Source organism: Silurus meridionalis, chromosome 22 (genome assembly GCF_014805685.1).
Source record: "Silurus meridionalis isolate SWU-2019-XX chromosome 22, ASM1480568v1, whole genome shotgun sequence".
Taxonomy (NCBI): Eukaryota; Metazoa; Chordata; class Actinopteri; order Siluriformes; family Siluridae; genus Silurus; species Silurus meridionalis.
The window spans coordinates 6,088,840-6,108,757 of NC_060905.1; the positions used below are offsets into that span (position 1 = coordinate 6,088,840).

The 19,918-nt window shown below is 39.2% G+C and overlaps 1 protein-coding gene across 2 annotated transcripts in view; it reads left to right on the forward strand.

Moving 5' to 3' along the window:
* rhbdf1a (rhomboid 5 homolog 1a (Drosophila)) overlaps window positions 1–19,918 on the forward strand; it is a 46,476-nt gene that overhangs the window by 22,693 nt on the left and 3,865 nt on the right. Inside the window, exons 2-16 of one of the 2 annotated variants that reach the window (XR_006923771.1) lie at window positions 7,304–7,448; window positions 7,544–7,683; window positions 8,442–8,549; window positions 13,126–13,339; window positions 13,487–13,693; window positions 14,368–14,490; window positions 14,924–15,084; window positions 15,245–15,496; window positions 15,644–15,755; window positions 15,855–15,929; window positions 16,120–16,281; window positions 17,173–17,273; window positions 17,365–17,428; window positions 17,617–17,711; window positions 18,772–18,847. Coding sequence is in view for 1 of the 2 variants with exons in the window: in XM_046834969.1 (XP_046690925.1) it covers window positions 7,332–7,448; window positions 7,544–7,683; window positions 13,126–13,339; window positions 13,487–13,693; window positions 14,368–14,490; window positions 14,924–15,084; window positions 15,245–15,496; window positions 15,644–15,755; window positions 15,855–15,929; window positions 16,120–16,281; window positions 17,173–17,273; window positions 17,365–17,428; window positions 17,617–17,711; window positions 18,772–18,847 (1,899 nt within the window). In the remaining variant the exon portion in view is untranslated. The remainder of the gene's footprint in view (window positions 1–7,303; window positions 7,449–7,543; window positions 7,684–8,441; window positions 8,550–13,125; window positions 13,340–13,486; window positions 13,694–14,367; window positions 14,491–14,923; window positions 15,085–15,244; window positions 15,497–15,643; window positions 15,756–15,854; window positions 15,930–16,119; window positions 16,282–17,172; window positions 17,274–17,364; window positions 17,429–17,616; window positions 17,712–18,771; window positions 18,848–19,918) is intronic. The other variant, XM_046834969.1, reaches the window with a different exon arrangement.

A 19,918-nucleotide genomic window follows, 5' to 3' on the forward strand; every position in this document is an offset into this window, starting at 1 on the left:
TTTCGTAACACCAGTGTGTTTTCTTTTCGTGTGCTCGTGCATCACTTTGGTTCTTCCCTCCCAAACAAGCTCTCTATATATATATTTATTTATTTATTTTAAACACTGGAAAAGTCACACAGGAAGCTTTCATGAAAAGCATTCAGCAGGGAGTGCCTGTCTCACTGCTGTGATAAGAGATGGAAACTCAAGGCTTTACTGAAATACACACAATGGACATTACCCAGATCCTCCTTCCTCTCATGGGCCTTTTTCAAACAAACAGCTCTGAGACATTGTTCAGAGGCAATCAAGCACGTTCCTGATGGCCTTCTGTGCTCAAAAATGATTCTGACTTCATTATTATTATCATTATTATTATTATTATTATTATCTATGTAATCATAAGAAGCCATTCATGACAATTGTGTGTTGAGTATATTATTTCCTTTGGAGATATATTTGTGTGTGTGTGTGTGTGTGTGTGTGTGTGTGTGTGTGTGTGTGTGTGTGTGTGTGTGTTTCAAAAAGAATACAAGCGGAGAAAAAACAGTTAAACAGGAATTGAAACAGTTTCAGGAATAGCTCAGGGGAAAAAATGCTAATCAGATCCATCATATTACTAAGATGTTGCTTAGATAGATTAAGAGTTTTTTTGTTTTTTTTTACAATGAGCTTGGTGCTTCTGTATGATGTAGATATGCATAGCTGAGAATAAAGAAGTTAATGGAGCTCCTTAAGTTCAGTGTAAATCAGATGTAACATGTTTGTTGGAATTCCTCCTGAGGTTCCTTCGTACTGGAACAAGCTGTACTTTATATCCTATAAATACAACACATGGAATGAATTATGGTATAATTATGGAATTCCGGTTCTTAGCGAGCGGCATGGTTCAGATTTGTTTCTGTTTTGTTTTGATTTCATTCCTGGTCTTGATTAGTTTGTTGTGCACCCCATGGTGTTATAGTGGATTTAATTGCTCATCTTATGTTCCATTTTGAGATAAATTCCTGCGTTTTGTATACAGAATGAATACTGGATTATTGCAGTTCACTGCAGTCTTATTGTTGACTTAAGTCCCACCACTGAATTTGTTACATTGGCTTTTTCCACACTACTATACATCTGCATTCAGCTCTTGAGTGAATTCAATTCCTGAGCACCTGTAAAGATGTTTAAGAACAAATTGACACGTTACATAGCCAAAAGTATTTGGGCACCTGACCATCACACCCCTATAGAATTAGTCCTCAAGGTGTTATCACAAAGTTGGATGACACTTGAATAGAAAGTTGTAGAATCGTTGTAGAATGTTTCCTTCCCTGGAATTAAAAGGCTCAACGTTTCTTCGGAAGTACAGCGTTCCTGCGTACATGGTGAGCCTAATGAATACATGGTGTGCGAAGTCTGAAGTAAAAAAACACGAGTGTCCTGCACAGAGCTCTGACCTCAACCCCAGTGAATACCTTTGGGATAAACTGGAACACCAACTGCACCAAGACCTCCAGGAATCACCCTGATGGTTAAGGTGCTTATTTACTTGGCACTCTAGTGTACCTTAGCCAGGTCTTTTGATCTACAGGGCTGTTCTGGAATATCCTCCTCTAATCCCTAAGTGCAGTGTCTGAGACATTTGATTATTGTATTCTAGAATATGCACAAAAATCCTTTAATTTTAAGGGAGAAGGATTTATGATGCCTTTTTTTTCCCCGTCATACCTCAGTGGTGGTCTGCTTTATCCAGCTGCTTTGCATTGTGAGACTCCAGCTGCTGGCCGGTCACTGGGCAGCTGTGATGCGCCATTATAAAAAATTGCAGCTAGATTTCCCAAATATTTCCTCAGGATGTGTGATGCTATTAATCAAACAGCCTTGTGTATGTCTTAAGAGATAGCAGTAGTTTTATAACAGAAGGTGCTGCTGTGATACATGGATGTGTACTAAGGCGAGATCGGGAATAAAGTGGCACAGCTGAGGGGGACACAATTAGGCTTCCATCCCACAGTGATTTTCGCAGATCTCATCTCAGCCAAGTGTGCGTCACAGCAAACCTTCTGGATTGATTTAACGGGGAATATAATTAGATGATTGATGGAGAATGGTTCATGAACAAACAATGGGCTTGGTCTGTTTCCAGTCACATAGCATGGAAAAAAAAGATATTTGCATCTTATTTTATTAGCCCGTTTCAGGGTGTGAAGCCTCGAGGGTTTTATTAAATTTTTTTATACGTCAAGCAAAATCGCTCTCCAATAGCAGCCATGGCATCTGAGTAAGAGCTGGCATTGAGGTTGGAGAAACAGTCTAATAAATACTCGGTGAAAGGGGTTTTCCTTAAACACAATGGAAACCATTTTATATGCTGTTTCCAAGTAGAATTATCTTTCTTCTTTTTATTTCTTTTATTTCTATCCCAAAAGAGATGGAAGGTGGAGGTGGACATATATGATACATCGCATTATATAGCCTTTAAATACTTTACATATTGCGAACAATATAACCAGGAACATTGACTAACATTAACCCTCCTATCAAAGGAGATTCTGGGGTACAGGAATAGTACAGTACTGAGGGAAGTGATAGCTAGTGGTTAAGATGTTGGACTTTTGATCAGAACATCGTAAGTTCAAATCCCAGCACTGCCATGGTGCCACTGCAGGACCATTAAGCAGGGTTGCTCAGTTGTGTATATATAAAGTAATGCTGGATTAGCTACTGTAGATAAAAATTACTCCTAGGTATGAATTATTGATTGGATATTTGAGTGCATGCAACACTATGATATACTGATGATTCACACCACCCAAATGTTAGCATTCAAACTATTATACTTTGGCTCTTGGAGCATTTAATCTAATAGTTGGACTGTATGGACCAAATTGGAACACCTGACATTTTCCAGCCATATGTGGTTCTTCCTCAAACTGAATTTGGAGACACGTTTGTTTAGGATGTGGCTGGATGCATTAGAATTTGGTTTTTACCCTTTACTTAAAATAGGAGACTCAAACCTGTTTCAGCATGACCATGTTGCAAGAACAGGAAGATATGGTTTACATGGGTTGGACTGAAAGATCTTTACTGGTTTGCTATAGCGCTCTGACCTCAGGTTTTACCCTGCCTGGTGTGATGAATATTGAATAAACAAATATTTAAAATAGTATAGAATATACTCAACTGTTAATAAAAGAATTGAAAAAGAATCAAATAAATAATTGAGAAATGCATAAAAAAATGACTATGATAATTTAAGAAACCAGCATTTAAGTGCTTTCCTTAAATGCTTAGTAACAGAAGCTGGACAGTGGAAAGATGATGTTTGGATGCCGTGCAGGTTTTTCTTATGAGCGAGCAGAATCGATTTCCTTATGCTAGATTTTAGAGTAGGTAATTAGCAGGGTGGGAGGTGTCACTGATGATTTTCCCCGCTCGCCTCTTCGTCCTGCACTGGTTTTCAGGTGGTGACAGACACCAGCTGATGCTTTTCTCATCAGTCTTGATTGTGCGTTGCTGCTTCCTCTTTCCTTAAAAGCAAGCTGCACCAAATCAGTGGTAGACGTGAGGATTCTATAACAAAAATAACTCTAAACTCAGCATGTGTAGCTTCTGAAAACATTCTTTAGATGTTTCAGAAGGAATGTTTTACATAGATTCTTCGACCTATTTTGTGTGCAACCACTATTACCATTATGGTTTTGAGGTATTTGAGGGTTGATGCCGATTGCTTATGACTCTCTCATATCCGTAGTGTGTAAAAAGAGCCCTGGTTTGTGTTAAGGCCTCGGTTTGTTCACTATAACCTAAACCAGATGTAGCGCACTCCCAGAGATGACAGCTTGTATAGATGTTTCTGTATAGTTGTCTCTGTTGGCTTCAATCTCTGACTGAGTGCAGACCTGCTTGAATTTTTAAAAAGGCAAGACAGAGGATAACAGCTGCACGCTTTTTTTTCTTCTTACATTTGCCACTCCATTGTTGGGCATTTAATGCCTGTTTTCTTGCCTCTTTAATACTATATGAATCAAATTTCAGCTTTTTTTTCCCTCGAATGTGTTTTTCAAATGATTTTTGAATTATAGAAATGTTGATAGCTTTGAGGATTCAAGTCTAATCATGGGTCTTCTAAAAAAATATCTGATGGCACTGGAAAGGAAACTGAACATGCAAAAAAAAGCACTAACAGTTTTTTTTATTTAATATTTAATAACTTTGCTTAGTTTGTCTTGCAGCAGTGAGAGTATACATTTACAAAGTCCACTTCTTAAACAGAGAGAGAAAGGCACTGCAAGTTAATTGCAGCTGAGTGGGTTTTATCTGCTGACAGTAGACTTCCCACTATGCTCATTGGCCAATTGAATTTGAACACAAACATCTGGGGAACTGTTCTTAATTTGCATTTAGCGGTTTCCTCTGTAAGGTTGAAATCCAGCTCTGAGTTGGATTTTTTTCACGACTTTACAGTGCCATCTTGTGGTGCAGGTCATGTCTTAGGTCCTGGAAGGTAGAGCAGAAAACATTAGTAGAGACTGGTATAAGTTTAGATGGGATAGAGCAAGTGTGGAGCATGGTGGCTGAATTGAGTCCTAATCTTCAGTTAAAAAAAACAATGCTATGGTTTGAAAGAAAAATGCCAGATTAGGAAGATTATTTAGATTAATTCAAGTCAATTCAAGAAGCTTGATGATGTGATTTGAGCTGTGCGTTGCTACACAGTCATGAGTCAGCAGAGTGAACAGCAGTGGGCTGAGCACACAGCCCTGAGGGGCCACAGTGCTCAGTGTGGTGGTGCGGGAAATGTTTTTTTCCCAATCCGGACTGACTGAGGTCTTCCAGTCAGGAAGTCCAGGATCTAGTTGCAGAGGGAGGTGTTCAGGCCCAGTAGGTTAGGCTTCTCAATCAGGTGCTCAGTGATGATTGTGTTGAATGCTGAACTGAACTCTATGAACAGCATTCGTACGTATGTGTCTTTATTGTCCAGGTGGGTGAGGGCCAGATGGAGAGTCGTGGTGATGACATTGTCTGTGGAACATTTTGGATGATACGTAAACTGCATAGGGTCCAGTTAGGGTGGAAGCTGGGTCTTGATGTGCCTCATGACCAGCCTCTCGAAGCACTTCATCACGATGGGTGTGAGTGCGACGGGACGATAGTCATTGACGCAGTAGACTGTAGACTTCCTTGGCACTGGGACGATGGTCATTGTCTTGAGGCATGTGGGAGCAACAGCGCTGCTCAGGGAGATGTTGAAGATGTTAGTGAAGAGCATGATATACACTGTATATATTTACTGTTTATATACTGTATATTCAATTCAATTCATTTTTATTTTTATTGCGCTTTTGAAAATGAACAGCTTTACACAGATAAGAGCGATACCATGGCCACTTGTCAGCATTGATCATTTAAAGCTGTCACTAATGTTTGCAAAGCTGTCAATTAATAAACAGTAAATTGTTTTTAATTATTTTTAATAAACGGTTGTTAGACATGAAATTCTGCCTGCTTCAAATCGTCAGACAGGGATAAAACAGTGATGAAACAGTCATATTAGATGTAATTTTGCTGTGAGTATGTAAAGCAGCAGTTTTCATAACTATTCTATCAACTCGATATAGTTTTAGAGAATACAGAACAGATACAGTGTATTGTAACTTACTTTTAATGGATGCTTGTGTAAAGCTACACACAAGCTCACTTCTGTAACACAGTCACTAATGCAATAATGACCCATTCTTCTGCTTTAGTTTAACCCCAGATTAAATAGAGTGTACTGTTTATGGGAATCAAACCATAGAACCAGACAAACGAATTACTGAGCTGAGCCATGGGTGCATGGTATATGACTTTCTATCAGCTATAAAGTGCACTATATTGTGAGTGTATAGCCAGTTTATGTGACTGTGGAGATCAGGGACTATTTTGAGCCTACTTTTGTAGGACGACCAATGTTTACATAGAAACTACCAAAAATAGAGCTGTTATCGTTGGTAGTTGTTACTGGCTAATTATGAGACGCATGCTATAATGTCACAGGTGACTAGACTCTGATCGTCTCAGAAATCGTCAGCAGAAATGGGTGTTTCATGTAAATCCTAGTTGCTGTTTTTTCCTGTGAATTACATGCAGTATTACAGCTCACTGGTCAGCAATAGATTTGAATCTGGACAACTAAAACGTTTTTTTTTTTGCATGTAACAGGCAAATTTATATTCGCAGAGTTTAGTCGATTTAATAGGCGTCCAATAATCACAGCCATAATCACAATGCAGCATCAATAAGGCTAAATCTATAATCTTACACTATAAACGAGTTAAGGTCCTAACAAGAAGTAACAGAACATGAAAAAAACATGGGCTGCACATTCAGTAGTTTGGATAATTTTTAAATTAAAAAATTAATTAATTAAATTCAGTTCTGTTGTGGCTCAAGGTGTCAATGTATCAGATCAGAGACGTGATACTCGGCCATCATTTATAAAAGAGGTCAGTTTCATGTGGTGACGTCTTTTCTTTACACATGACTTATCTAAGATAATCTCAAGTATGAAATGGATATTTCTATATTTGAAAAGAATCCTGTAAGAAGAAATACAGTACGCAAAGGTGACATTCAGTGTAATGAAAGACAGATGTGTATTTTTTGTGTATCATTTTTACTGAGCATCTTGGAGAACCTGCTTCAGGTCTTCTGGAGACTTCCATTAGAATTTGACGTTTTATATTTTTTTAGTTTTCTCCAAAAATGGACGGTATATTATGTTATATGTTGCTTTCCATACTGACAAACTTTTTCTTTTTTTGTAACATTTTGCACTAAATGTTCAAATGTTTCTTCTCTGACTAATACTGCAGAAAGCAGTCGTGAAAGAAAAGTGTATAAAAGAAAGCAGTGTGCCTCAGACTTGCACAGCACTGCATGTGCACACGTTGATTCGGTTGGCGGCGTTTAACCACAAATACGGTTGGCTTCATCATGCGATGACTCCACTGGGTATCGAGAAGCACGCACGTGCAGTCGCCTGAGCAACCTGGAAAAATATATTAATAATTGGATTTTGGTTTGTGATTCTTGGGCTGTAGACCACGAACCTATAAACGTTTGATCAGAGCAGGTAACAATGATTTTCAATATTAAATGTCATCAGTTTGGGCTTCTTTTCATTTCAGTAAATCGGAGCCTGATCTTGTGTGAGAGGAAATAAGCGCCTGGGAGCGCAGCGTGTCGAGAGATTTTATTGGAAAAGCACTGTGGTCAAATGTAGCAGTTAAATTTATCCACTCATTTTCTCCTCTCTCTCTTTCTCTCTCTCTCTCTATATCTGTAGCTGGCCGGTGTGTGGAGAAGAAGGCAGAATGGCTGAGCCCAGGCGAGACAGTACCAGCAGCCTACAGAGGAAGAAGCCCCCATGGCTCAAACTGACCATTCCTACTGCTCAGATGTCTATGGATGAACCGCCCACCTTTGTCCAGGCATGAAAGATTGCTCTGTTTATCATTTGTTTAAAAATATTCCAAAAAGAAATCAGTTATTTTTATTCTTTCTCTTCTTTTTTTCATTCCCACAGCCCGTGAAGAGGCAGGGGTTTCTCCGCAGCGTCAGCATGCCTGTAGAAACGTCCCATTTTGCATCCCCGACGCATGACCTTTTCGATCATCGACGACCTCCGCTGCAGCACCAGACCTCAATCACGCAAACAATTAAGAGGTAACAAGAGCAGTTACTTTCTTTTCAGCGCAACCTGTGACCGCTTTTATTCAGTAAGTTCAGTAAGTCGTTTCCAGTGTATCATAACTGTGATAAAAGTGACGGAAGAAGGAAAACTGAGCCAGTTAGAATGGTGTGGATGTTGTCCAGTTTGTGTGGCATGTACAGTACAGGGTTCGATATTCATTTCGAAATCTGCATGAAAGTGGATGTTCCATCATCGTCGTTTTGACATGTGAATTCTTTTCGCTTGGTCTTTTCTTTTTCTTTTTATTATGTTGTGTTGTTTTGCTTCGGGTGTATGCATGCGATGTGGCTTTTTGTGGACTAGATGAGATTCATCATCGGTTCTTGGTTCGAGTTTTAATTCTGCGTGGAGCAGGTGCTGAAATATCAACCATAATCAGCTGCGAGTGGATGAGAGTTAATCATAAAATGTTTGGATTCCTGCATGTGGTATTAGTGATGTTTTGTTTATTCATGAGTGTATTGTGTGTGTGAGATGCTTCAACTCTTCATCGTCCCTTCCCTGCGTATGTAGCACGTGCTGCGCATTTTGAACTCCTCGCACTGAAGTGATTAACTGTCTCGGCTTGTGCTAATCTATCCGGCTCTCTTGCTCTCTCACTCTATCTTTCTCTCTCTTCCAGCTGTTCTCACGCTCCTTTTTCCTCTTCTCTTTTTTATCCCTCCTTCTCCTCCACCTCCTCAACATCTTTCCGTGTTCCTCTTCCTCGTACTGCCCTTCTCGCGAGCAGCAGCAGGAGGGTTCGCTTCGAGCGGATTAACACCGTGCCCATTAAGGGTCACCGTGCTGTACGTCGTAGTGTGAGGAAACACCAGTCCCTCTCCAGAACCCTGATCAGGTACACGCACCAAGCAGGCCTAAAGGCACACACTTCTGTTCCACTCTCCAGCGCACAAGTCGTGATCCAATGAAAATCTGATTTATACTTCTGCATGCATTATACCAGTGGTCCTCAACCCCCAGGGTCAATTGGTACCGGGTCACACAGAAAGAATACATAACTTACATTATTTCCGTTTTATTTATTTTCTGATTATGAACGATGTTTTATTTTGAAATATTTCCGGATTTTCTCCTCCACATCTGTCTATGACTCACTCTTGATGCATGTCATGATGCCTCGGTCACATGTCTTACCTCCATCCGCTACCTTCTTAAAGGGGCTGCTCTGGCAGGTAACACACAATACATTACGGCTAAATTCAAACCCCAAGCGAGCAAATCAAACACAGAGGATTCACGTTTATTATTATTATATTTAGAAAATACCATTTTTTATTGTCGTATCATTTTATTTTGTTGTATTTATCCGCCACACCTTAAAGGCCGGTCCGTGAAAATATTTTCTGACATTAAACCGGCGCAAAAAAGTTTGGGGACCACTGCCTTATACAATAACGCGATCGTATCGCCATGAACACGAAGCATCCTGCTTTTCAGTTTCATCCTCGAGCAAAACTTATATTATAGACACCAGCCTGAGACAATAATATCCTGAAATTATAAATAAACCAAATTCTACACTTCTCTTTCAGTCAGTCATGCAACATAACCACTACTGTACTCTACATCTAGGACATGGAGAGATATTACAGTGGCATTGATTGAAGGATGGGAAATCGCAGTGGGATGAAATAACAGAAATGGAATAATTGGCATAAAATACAAGAGTCAGAATTCCAAAAATCATTTAATAAATATATATATTTATAACAAAAAAATCCTGTGCACTCCTATACTTCCTTTTTTTGTCTTCAACATAATTAAATAAAACACGTTACATATATTATTTTGGGGATTTCTGTAATGTTTATATATATATATATATATATATATATATATATATATATATATATATATATATATATATATATATATATATATATATATATATAGACCGAAAGATCTAACAATGAAAATATACATTATATTATTATATTATCAAATTATTAAGTGTTTTTCATCCATTTCTGCAATAGGACGGATTGTGGATTGGAAAATTATATATGCAGAAGAAAGATGGTTTTCTTTTAGTCTGTAGTTTAATCACTTTGAATTTGATTAAACCCCCAGAAAAAAACCATCCCATCACACATTTTCTTGATGATACGTATACATGCGCAGTGTGTATCATGTCTCATCGTACCACGCTTACACGTAATCCCTTTCTCTGTGTCACGAGTTACATATGCATTAAAGCAGAAGTATAAACCAGCCCTGAAACAACACACATCACTACACTGCACTTTTATCCTACGCATGAAAGGATTTCAGAGAGGATTTAATGGGATTGTACAACACAAATTCCACATGCTTCTTTGAACAGTAGTTAACATGCTTTAAATAAATTCCAATCCTCAGGCTTTTGCTAGTCACTTATTATTATTGAGTTTGGTGTTGTAATCTCACAGGTGACTTGACTTGGGTTTGCCTCAGCCAGAATGGATGTTTCATGTGATTCCTTGTTACTGTTCTTTGATAGCGATTTACACGTGATGTCACGGTTGGAGACTGGCACTCAGCTGCATTGTCCTTATTTAAGTTTAAGTAGAGAGACAATGAAATGCATCCAGCTTAGCATCCAGCTTGTAGTGCAAAGAGCAAATAAATGTAATGAAGGAAGTAAGGCTATGGTGCGATAGTTAAGTGTTTTTGCTTCACTGGGTTTTTGTTGCTTTCTCTCAGAAACGAAAGTAAAATTTAGTTCAGAAACTGTTACACTACACCTGCACACTGCAAAAAATGGTGTCTTCACAAGCAAAAATAGTAAGACTTATATAGTATTCCTTTTTATAGGATTACAAAACAAAATTCAATATTGTTAAACGAATTTCTAGATTTGTTTTACTAATTTAAAGTTTAATATTTTCTGGTTCTATTGTAGAAATAATTGTTTAAATTTAGAAGTTTATGGCAATACAATACAAGACAGTTTAATTAGAAAATATGTACCGTATTTTCCGGACTATAAGCCGCTACTTTTTTCCCACGCTTTGAACCCCGCGGCTTAAACAGCGAAGCGGCTAATTTATGGATTTTTCCTGGGTTTTTCCCAGTTTCACAAACTTCAAGCCAAAAAACTGAGCCCGGTAAAATTAGACCAATGAAATTGGGGAACGGGTTCAGGTGAACCAATGAAATTCTTTATATTAAATCAGATGCCCTCCCACTGAATCGGGCCGCACCACATCATAAATATGGATGATGTTCCTCTGACATTTGACCTGCCGCTCACTCGGACTGTCTACAGGAAATGCGAATCATTCGTCACGCTGAAAACAACCGGGCATGAAAAAACACACTTCACCTGTGTTCTGAGCTGCACAGCATCGGGAGAAAAGATTCACCGATGGTAATTTTTAAACGCACGACGATGCCAAAAGATAAACTCCTGAGAGAAATTGTTGTGAAAGGAAGGAGGAAGACAGTGAACAATGACTTTCTTGGTAGGCTACTGTTTAGATACAAGCCGTGTAACAGACACCGTGTTTCGTTAAAGCCTGTGTAAAGTTCATTAGTTTCAGTGTAGACACCTGCGGCTTATAGACAGGTGCGGCGTATTTATGTTCAAAATAAAAATCTTTGTAAAATTCAGTGGGTGCGGCTTATATATGGGTGCCCTTAATAGTCCGGAAATTACGGTAGTCTAGAAATAGGTTCAATGATTTTGTAATTGATTTGTGAGTCTAATCTTATAATAGTAAGTCACTTTAAATACACTTTATAGACAAACGTATTGGAACACCAGACATATGTGTTACTTCAGCATACTGTTACCCCAAACTTGAAGGCCTACAATTTTATAGGGTGTTTTCGGATACGGGAGCCCCAACAATTTTCTAGCATGACACTGCCCATGTGCACAAAATGAGCTCCTTGAAGATATTGGTTAACGTGGGTTAGATTGGAAACTTTTGAGTGGCCTTCTATAAAGCTCTGACCTTAACCCTATTAAATACTTTTGGGATGCATTGGAAAGCTGAGTGCACCCCAGGCCTCCTTACCACACTTACATCAGTACCTGACTTTACAAACGTCCTTGCAGCTGAAAGAGCAGAAATCTTCACACATGCTCTCTAAAACGTCTTCCCAAAAGAGTGGGGTTTATCATACCAGCAAATGTGGAACGTGATGTTTAAAAAGCACATACCAATTATATAGTCAGGTGTCCACAAACGTTTGTTTATAAAGTGTATATTCAGGTTAATTGCACTTTTCAGGGAGCAGTCGTTCAGAGTGTGTCTGGAAGGGATTAGTTTTACTGGGTAGCATCTAGTGGTTAGTTTTCTACACTACTCTCTTATCAGATCTTTAAGAAACTTATGATTTTAGAGTAGTAAATATTGTATTGCATTATGGAGAATTTACTGTAGGTTGATCTGAGATTTTATTAGCTTTCAAATTCACGTGTTTATGATTTATTTGATTTTTCTAATACTAATGGTATCGTGATACTATCCGTTCTTTCAGGATATGATGCTTCTGTAAATGACAGAATTACTCCAGGTCCTCGGGTAAACCGAGCGACACTTAGAAGATAGATTAGATTAGCCTCTTTCTTTGCATGGCTCCAGGTGTTCAGTTGAATGCTGAGCTATTTATAGCCGATCACGATGGTATCTGCTGAAGGCCACAGGGAGGAGTTAGAATGGTATCAGTGGAAATGATACAAGCCACATATATCACTATACACAAAGTCAGGAGAACACCTAATAGCCTGCCATATGTTATTCATGATTTATGAGACAATTAAGAATGATTCATTATCTAGAATGTTTAGTGTAGTAATCGTTCCCCGGATGAACATGAGTTCACATGAACATGTCGAGCTAATAGGACACAGTGAGAACCAGATCTGAAACCTAAATCAGTTCTACATGTGTGCTGGTTGTTATCGGTGGTAAATGAGTCATAAATGAATCACATATTTGTCTTTATTAGACAGTGGCAGACAGCCAAACAGCAGTAGTGTAGGGGTGGAGGAGCGCACACACAAGTGTGTGTGTGTGTGTGTGTGTGTGTGGGTATGTCTGTGTGTACTTGAACAAGATCAAGCCCCCTCTACTAGAAGGGAAGTATGCTTGAAGGCATGTCTGGGCAAGTCCGTTTTTTCCCTTCAAAGCACCTGCTGATCTTTCGGACCGTTTTTTATCATTTTTCTTGGAATAACGCCTTCATTAGCTCACTGAATTTTCCATACTTTCTTTCAAAACTGCACCCTCCATGGAGATGATTTCCTTTCTTAAGCCCTTCTGCTAAACATTCACTTGCTGGAGCTTGAACTAAACAGCAAAACCAGAACACTGGAGCACAATGGGGGGGATGAGAAAGAGCTTGTTTTAGTAAATGAAGCCCTATCTGTCCTCTGAAAAAATGGGATGAACCTGAAGGCTGTGGGTTTTTTTTGATGACAGGGGCACAGCAGACTGGTTTGGGGTTAGCAAGGATGGAGATGCCACACAGAAATGGCAGAGAAAGAGCCTACGTCACTGCAGTCTGCGCTACGGTAAGCTGAAGCCTCAGGTGATCCGGGAGATGGAACTTCCCAGCCAGGACAACATCTCTTTGACCAGTACAGAGACACCGCCACCTCTCTATGTTCCGTCGTCGCAGCATGGGATTCCAAAGGTAAAACTTTCATGGATTGTGTCTAAATATAAGTGTCTGTTTGGTGCTGGATGATGGATCTTCTCTTGAAGAACGTCTAATAAATCAGCATCGGTTTTGTATAATCAGGAACGCGATTAACTTAGCACTGACTCGTGTGCTGTTCAGATCGTGGACCCGTTGGCACGTGGTCGTGCCTTCCGCATGGTGGAGGAAGTGGACGGATACAGTGTGCCCCATACACCTATCACACCAGGTGCCACCTCTCTCTGCTCCTTTACCAGCTCCCGATCCGGCCTCAACCGGATACCTCGGCGGCGCAAGCGTGAGTCCGTGGCTAAGATGAGCTTCAGGGCAGCGGCTGCACTTGTCAAGGTGAGCTATTGAGATCAGTTGTACAAACTTAATGCAGGAGAGACAGAACAATCCTTATTGTTACTAAAAGCTGAAGGATGTAGAGGCAGCATGTTAGTGGAAGGACAGTGGTAGAGTTTCATAGTAAGTGACAAATAAAGCACAGTTCGATTTCGTGGGTGGGAGGGACTGAGCTTTCAGATGCTGCAAAGCAGTGGTGTAAAATAATTGAGTAAATGTACTTCATTACTGTACTTAAGTACTTTTTATTGTACTTTCTAGTTTTACTGGGTATCAAAGATTAAAGCGACTTTTACTTTCTACTCAATATATGTACTTTTTACTCCAATGTACAAATTACATTTTGCACTGCAATGGCTTGATATTCTGCTAAACACTCCCCTACCTGCATCTGCTGCCTGTGAGCAACGATTTTTAGCACTTCTGGCCTCATTTTTAGTCAAAAAAGACTTTCATTGAAGTTAAATAAAAAATATTTTGAGTTGCTGTGCTTTAAATTACTTCACATTTGTATTTTTCATTATAGAAACAAATAAAAATCACAAATGTGTACAAACCAAAATAGCGGCTGACAGTGGGCAGTGATCAGAATACCTTCAGGAGCAGGCAGGTGTAAAGTCCGCACATCCAGTGCTTGGAATCCTGTGTGTTATTGTGCTTTTTTCTTTTTTCAGGGACGCTCGTTTAAGGAAAGCACCCTGCGGCGGGTTCACAGGCGCAGCTTCACTCCGGCAAGCTTCATCGAAGAGGACGTTGTGGACTTTCCTGATGAGCTGGACACGTCCTTCTTTGCAAGAGTAAGTCAGGAAACATACCAGGGTCATTCTCCTCATTCCTCTCATCATTAGTGGTCCCATTAGTATCTATTGGAAATTAAAAAAGAATTTCTGGTCTGACCACTTGAGAGTTTTTTCCATGGTTTTCCACTAGTCAGATGCAAAAGTGGAAATATCCAGTGATTGCTATTTGATTAATCACACACTAGGGTGAAGAGTTGTTTATATTGACAGGAAGATGTGACTCTCAGTCTTTATTCACACACACCAACATATTTCAGAGTCAGTGGATTTTCACAGCTCTTTTAGCCTTTTGAATGGAAATTCAATTGAATGGATTAACAGTAAAATCGAATAAAACCTCAGACACAGTTAGATTCAGAACTACTTTCTATCCATGTGTAGTGTTTAGAGTTCACATCCACCTTAATCTCGACCCCGTGTTTTTGCTCAGGATGGACTGATGCAGGAGGAGATGTCAACCTTTCATGACGAGGTGTTCGAGTCTCCATCTGATTCCACCACCAAGGACGTGGACAGCAAGCAGTTAGACGAATCAGAGCTGACTGGTAGTGCACTGGACAAGAACGAACTAGAAAGGAGTCATCTGATGCTGTACGTCTGCGTTCATTTTTCAACTTGGTTTGAATGATAACAGTATAAGAGTCTCAGATTTTTCTCTTTTCTCTCTTTGTCTCTGTGTGTCTTTTGTGACGCAGTTAGTTTTGTCCTGGTGTGTTTTTTTAATATATATTTGTTTTATATATCTGTATAGACCTCTAGAGAGAGGCTGGAGAAAGGCCAAGGAGGGAACCCCAGCTCCACCCAAAGTCCGTCTGAAACAGGAAGTGGTCAGCGTGAATGGACAGAGGCGGGGACAACGGATTGCCGTGCCTGTGAAAAAACTCTTCGCACGGGAGAAACGGCCATATGGGCTTGGCATGGTGGGCAAGTTGACCAACCGGACATATCGCAAACGCATTGACAGTTATGTGAAGAGGCAGATAGAGGATATGGATGATCACAGGTATTTTTTTTATAGGTCTAATATTTGTGTCAATATTGACAATGTTTTTTTTCTTCAGTTTCCTGCTTGTGTTTTTTTTTTTTTTTTAATTGGCAAGAAAACAAGAATATCTTTAATACTCTTTATTGAATCCGGGCTGTTTTACAGGCCTTTCTTTACCTACTGGATCACGTTTGTCCACCTACTCATTACTATTCTGGCTGTATGTATTTATGGCATTGCACCCGTGGGCTTCTCTCAGCACGAAACAGTTGATTCTGTGAGTGCATCCATTTTTTCTTAGAGGTTCTTGAAACTGAAATTTTGTCCAAAACCGTGGAGAAAAATGTCTAACTTTGTTCTTATTTTGCTTGCTAAGGTTTTAAGAAACAAAGGTGTCTATGAGAATGTCAAATATGTGCAGCAAGAGAACTTTTGGATTGGACCAAGTTCGGTATGTTGACTGCACTGCACAGATATATGAATATGGTTACTATAGTAATTCATTCATATAGTAACTATAGTTCATTATTTATATATATATATATATATATATATATATATATATATATATATATATATATATACTGATTATTTTGGGGAGGGTTTTTGTCCTAAATGTACTTCAACCTTCACACCACCAGGAGGCTCTGATCCATCTGGGAGCCAAATTCTCGCCGTGTATGAGACAGGACCAGGAGGTGCACGATCAAATCCAGAAGAAACGTGAAACTGAGCGCAATTCAGCCTGCTGCGTGCGTAACGATCACTCGGGCTGCCTGCAAACGTCAGAGGAGGAATGCTCTGTGAGTCCTTGTTTCCTTCAATGTTTTGTTTATGTCAGTAACAAAAGCATACAATTGACTTGAAATGGGTTCGGAGCCACATACTTCACATAAGTCTGTACTCCACCAGAGATGCCCAAACTATAGCCTGTGGGACAACGGTGGCCTGTGATGATTTTAATTTGGCTCACTATGTCATATATACATTTTTCACATCTACACAAAAAGAGGGGGGAAAAGCCACTAATAGAGATCTTCATTTATCATTTTAAGTATTTTTATTTTTAAGTAAATCTGAAGCAGCCCAATTTGTAAAAAACATTTAATGATGTCTTTCATTAGAGGTCACTGATATTACAAGCGTATGGCTGTATAGCTTATATCTTGAACAGCTGTATTAGGCATTAACGACATTGTATTATAAATAGGATTGTTTCTTTGTTTATATTGTTTTTAAGTTTCATTGAACTTTAAAAAATGTAAGGAAAAACTGCATTCTTTAACCAGATTACAGAATGATGTATATTAATTTATTCATAAATATTCTGAATAATTAAATGAAGGGAACCATGGCAACTTTCATTTTAATATAATAGAGTCTGGTATGATGCAAATTCAGTCCACAGCCTTATGTACAGGGGTGAAGGTGAAATGTACAGAAGGTGCAGTGGGTAATGATATATTTATATATAGTAATATACAGTATACTGTGAAAAGATGCAGTGCGCAGGAAAAAACAGTTTCTGTGCCAAAGAGATTTAAACGGATATCTGATCAAATGGATTTTCTGGAGAAAGTGTTCTGGCAAACTGTTCACTCTTCTGTATTCCAGATTATTGTGTGTTCTGTCCGTGCTGTAAGCAGTAAACATGTTGATCACGCTCACCTTTTTTTTCTCTGACTTCTCCCTAGAGCACACTGGCTGAATGGGTTAAGTGGCCCCTCCATCCTAGCACTCCATTACTGGATGGCAAACCGCGCAACTATGGCTCTGTTTGCCATCAGGACCCCAGGTGGGATCATTTGTCTGCCCAGTAAATGCTTGTGTAATTTACACACTGTGGTACATGTGGTTTTAAATGACTGCGTTGGTATTTTGTGCAGGATTTGTCTGGAGCCGGCTTCTGTAGCGCCTCATGAGTGGCCTGATGACATCACTAAGTGGCCAGTAAGTGTGACATCACATTTTAGTAACAGTTGGTTACACAGTTGGTTTTTAAAATGATGAGGTTCTAGTGCTGGTGGTTGTACGCTACTGGAATGTTTGAGTTGGATTTTGAGCCTGTGTGGTATAGGTGATGAAATGAAAAGTGTAGATATGATATATGATCTGAAACTCTTTGCTGTTTGCTGTAGGTATGCACCAGGTACAATACTGGCAATCACACTAACTTGCCTCATATTGACTGTACAATCACCGGACGTCCATGCTGTATTGGAACTAAAGGAAGGTGAGACATTATGACCGATGAGTGAATAACACTGATTATCTCCTCATCACAGGACCTGCTAGTGGGTGGGAATTATTTATCAGGCAGCAAAGGTGTCCTCAAAGTTGATGTGTTAGAAGCAGGAAAAATGGGCGAGCGTAAGGATTTGAGCGAGTGTGACAAGAGCTAAATTGTGACGTCTACACGACTGGGTGAGAGCATCTCCAAAACTGCAGCTCTTGTCTATCTATTAAATTTATCAAAAGTGCTCCAGGGAAGGAACAGTGGTGAACCGGGCCGAGGTGCGGAGCGAAGGCTGGCCCATGTGGTCCAATCCAACAGACGAGCTCCTGTAGCTCAAATTGCTGTTAATGCTCGACGGGTCAGGACTGTTTGGGCAGCAAGAGGGGAACATATACTACCAATATTAGGCAGGTGGTCATAATGTTATGCCTGATCGGTGTATAAATGACATAATAATTAAGGTACAATCCAAATGATACGAGTTTAGTGCTCCACCACGGAGCGAAATGCATTAAAAACGTGAAACCCAAAAACCAGCCGTGAATTATCTTCTTTATAATGTGGTCATTTGCTCACATCAACAATGTAAATCTGTCATTGATGCTTACAGTGCAAAATTGGGTAAAAATAGCGGTTAATTTTTATGTTATTTTATATATACAGGTCTTTGGATCTCAAATTGTCCCACTCTAAATCACACACAAAGATAAAGTTATACGATAAGATGTAGGATTGCGCCTTTTCTGTATTTAAACTGAAGCTTTTAGTGTTTTCTTCTCCAGTTTTTTAAATTCATCTCGTGCCTTGGTTTTAAATTTAAGAAGAAACATCTTTTTGTGTGGATGAGTAACTTTTGGGACAAGTTAATGATCAGGAGCATCACCAATCGTTTCTGCCTGATTTTAAGGATGATTTGCTGTGTAGATCACTTTTTTTGAATGCACACATGTTTAGTTATTAGTGATTTGGGTAATGTATATTGAAAGCTGTATAAGAAATAGAAAAAGCATTAGAGTTTGTTTGTTTTATTGTCACCGACTTGCTGCTCACTTTGCAGGTGTGAGATCACATCACGGGAATACTGTGACTTCATGAAAGGCTCTTTCCATGAAGAAGCAACACTGTGTTCACAAGTAAGCAGTATTTCCATGTGACATTGATGCACTTAATCTTGTATTTAATGCATAGATTCTTTTTAAGCAAACAGGAGGTTTCCTGTAAATATAAACGTTTTAGTATTTAGTAAATATACACGTATGTGTATTATAGACAATTTTTAAATAATATATTTGAATGCAGTTTTTAGGATGTTTACACAATAGGCATCAGACCGGATATTAGTGTCTTGAATATTACAATACAAAGACAAAAGATGCACACATGATGTATTGCAATATTTTTGTGTAACTATTAAAAGCTGTAACTCTTTTTACACACTAGGTGGCAGCACCAGTGGTAGATGAGTCAAGAGAATTAAAAGTGACCTGCCTTCGAAACATACTAACCCAATAGTCCAACATATGCTTAAACAGTAGTCTTAATATTTTATTCAGCCTGCATTTACATTTGGAAAATTTGGCAGATGCTCTTAACTAAAACATACTTATAATTTTCTTATATTTTCAATTAATGTTTATTTGTATAGCGCTTTTAACAATGAACATCCTCTCAAAGCAGCTTTACACAGATAATGCAGTGAAAAAAAATGAATAGGAATGTTCTTTATAAGTGTAAGTTTGTCCCTGATGTCGACTGTGGCAAGAAAAAACTCTAGGAGACGGCATATGGAAGAAACCTTTAGAGGAAGCAGACTCAAGAGGAAACCCATCCTCATCTGGGTGGCACCAATGTCCATTTATCACAGCTAAACGATGTTGAGGTGCGCAGTGATGGTGATCAAATGCAAACTGTAGTCTTGAGTCAGTGTAGCAGACTGTTGACATTAACTACAGTCCAAATCCATCCTCAAAGCTCCTGTTATATATAAATATATATTTTATATGTTATATATAAAACTTTGCTGCAGTAGGAACGACAGACTGGTTCAAGGTGGAGGTTGGATTGCATCAAGGATCGGCTCTGAGCCCTTTCCTGTACCTACATATGTAGAGGACAGGGGGGTATGGAGACGGATGATCCGCTGTGGTGACCCCTAATGGAAGAAGCCGAAAGAAGAAGAAGAAGATATATATAAATCTCTGCAA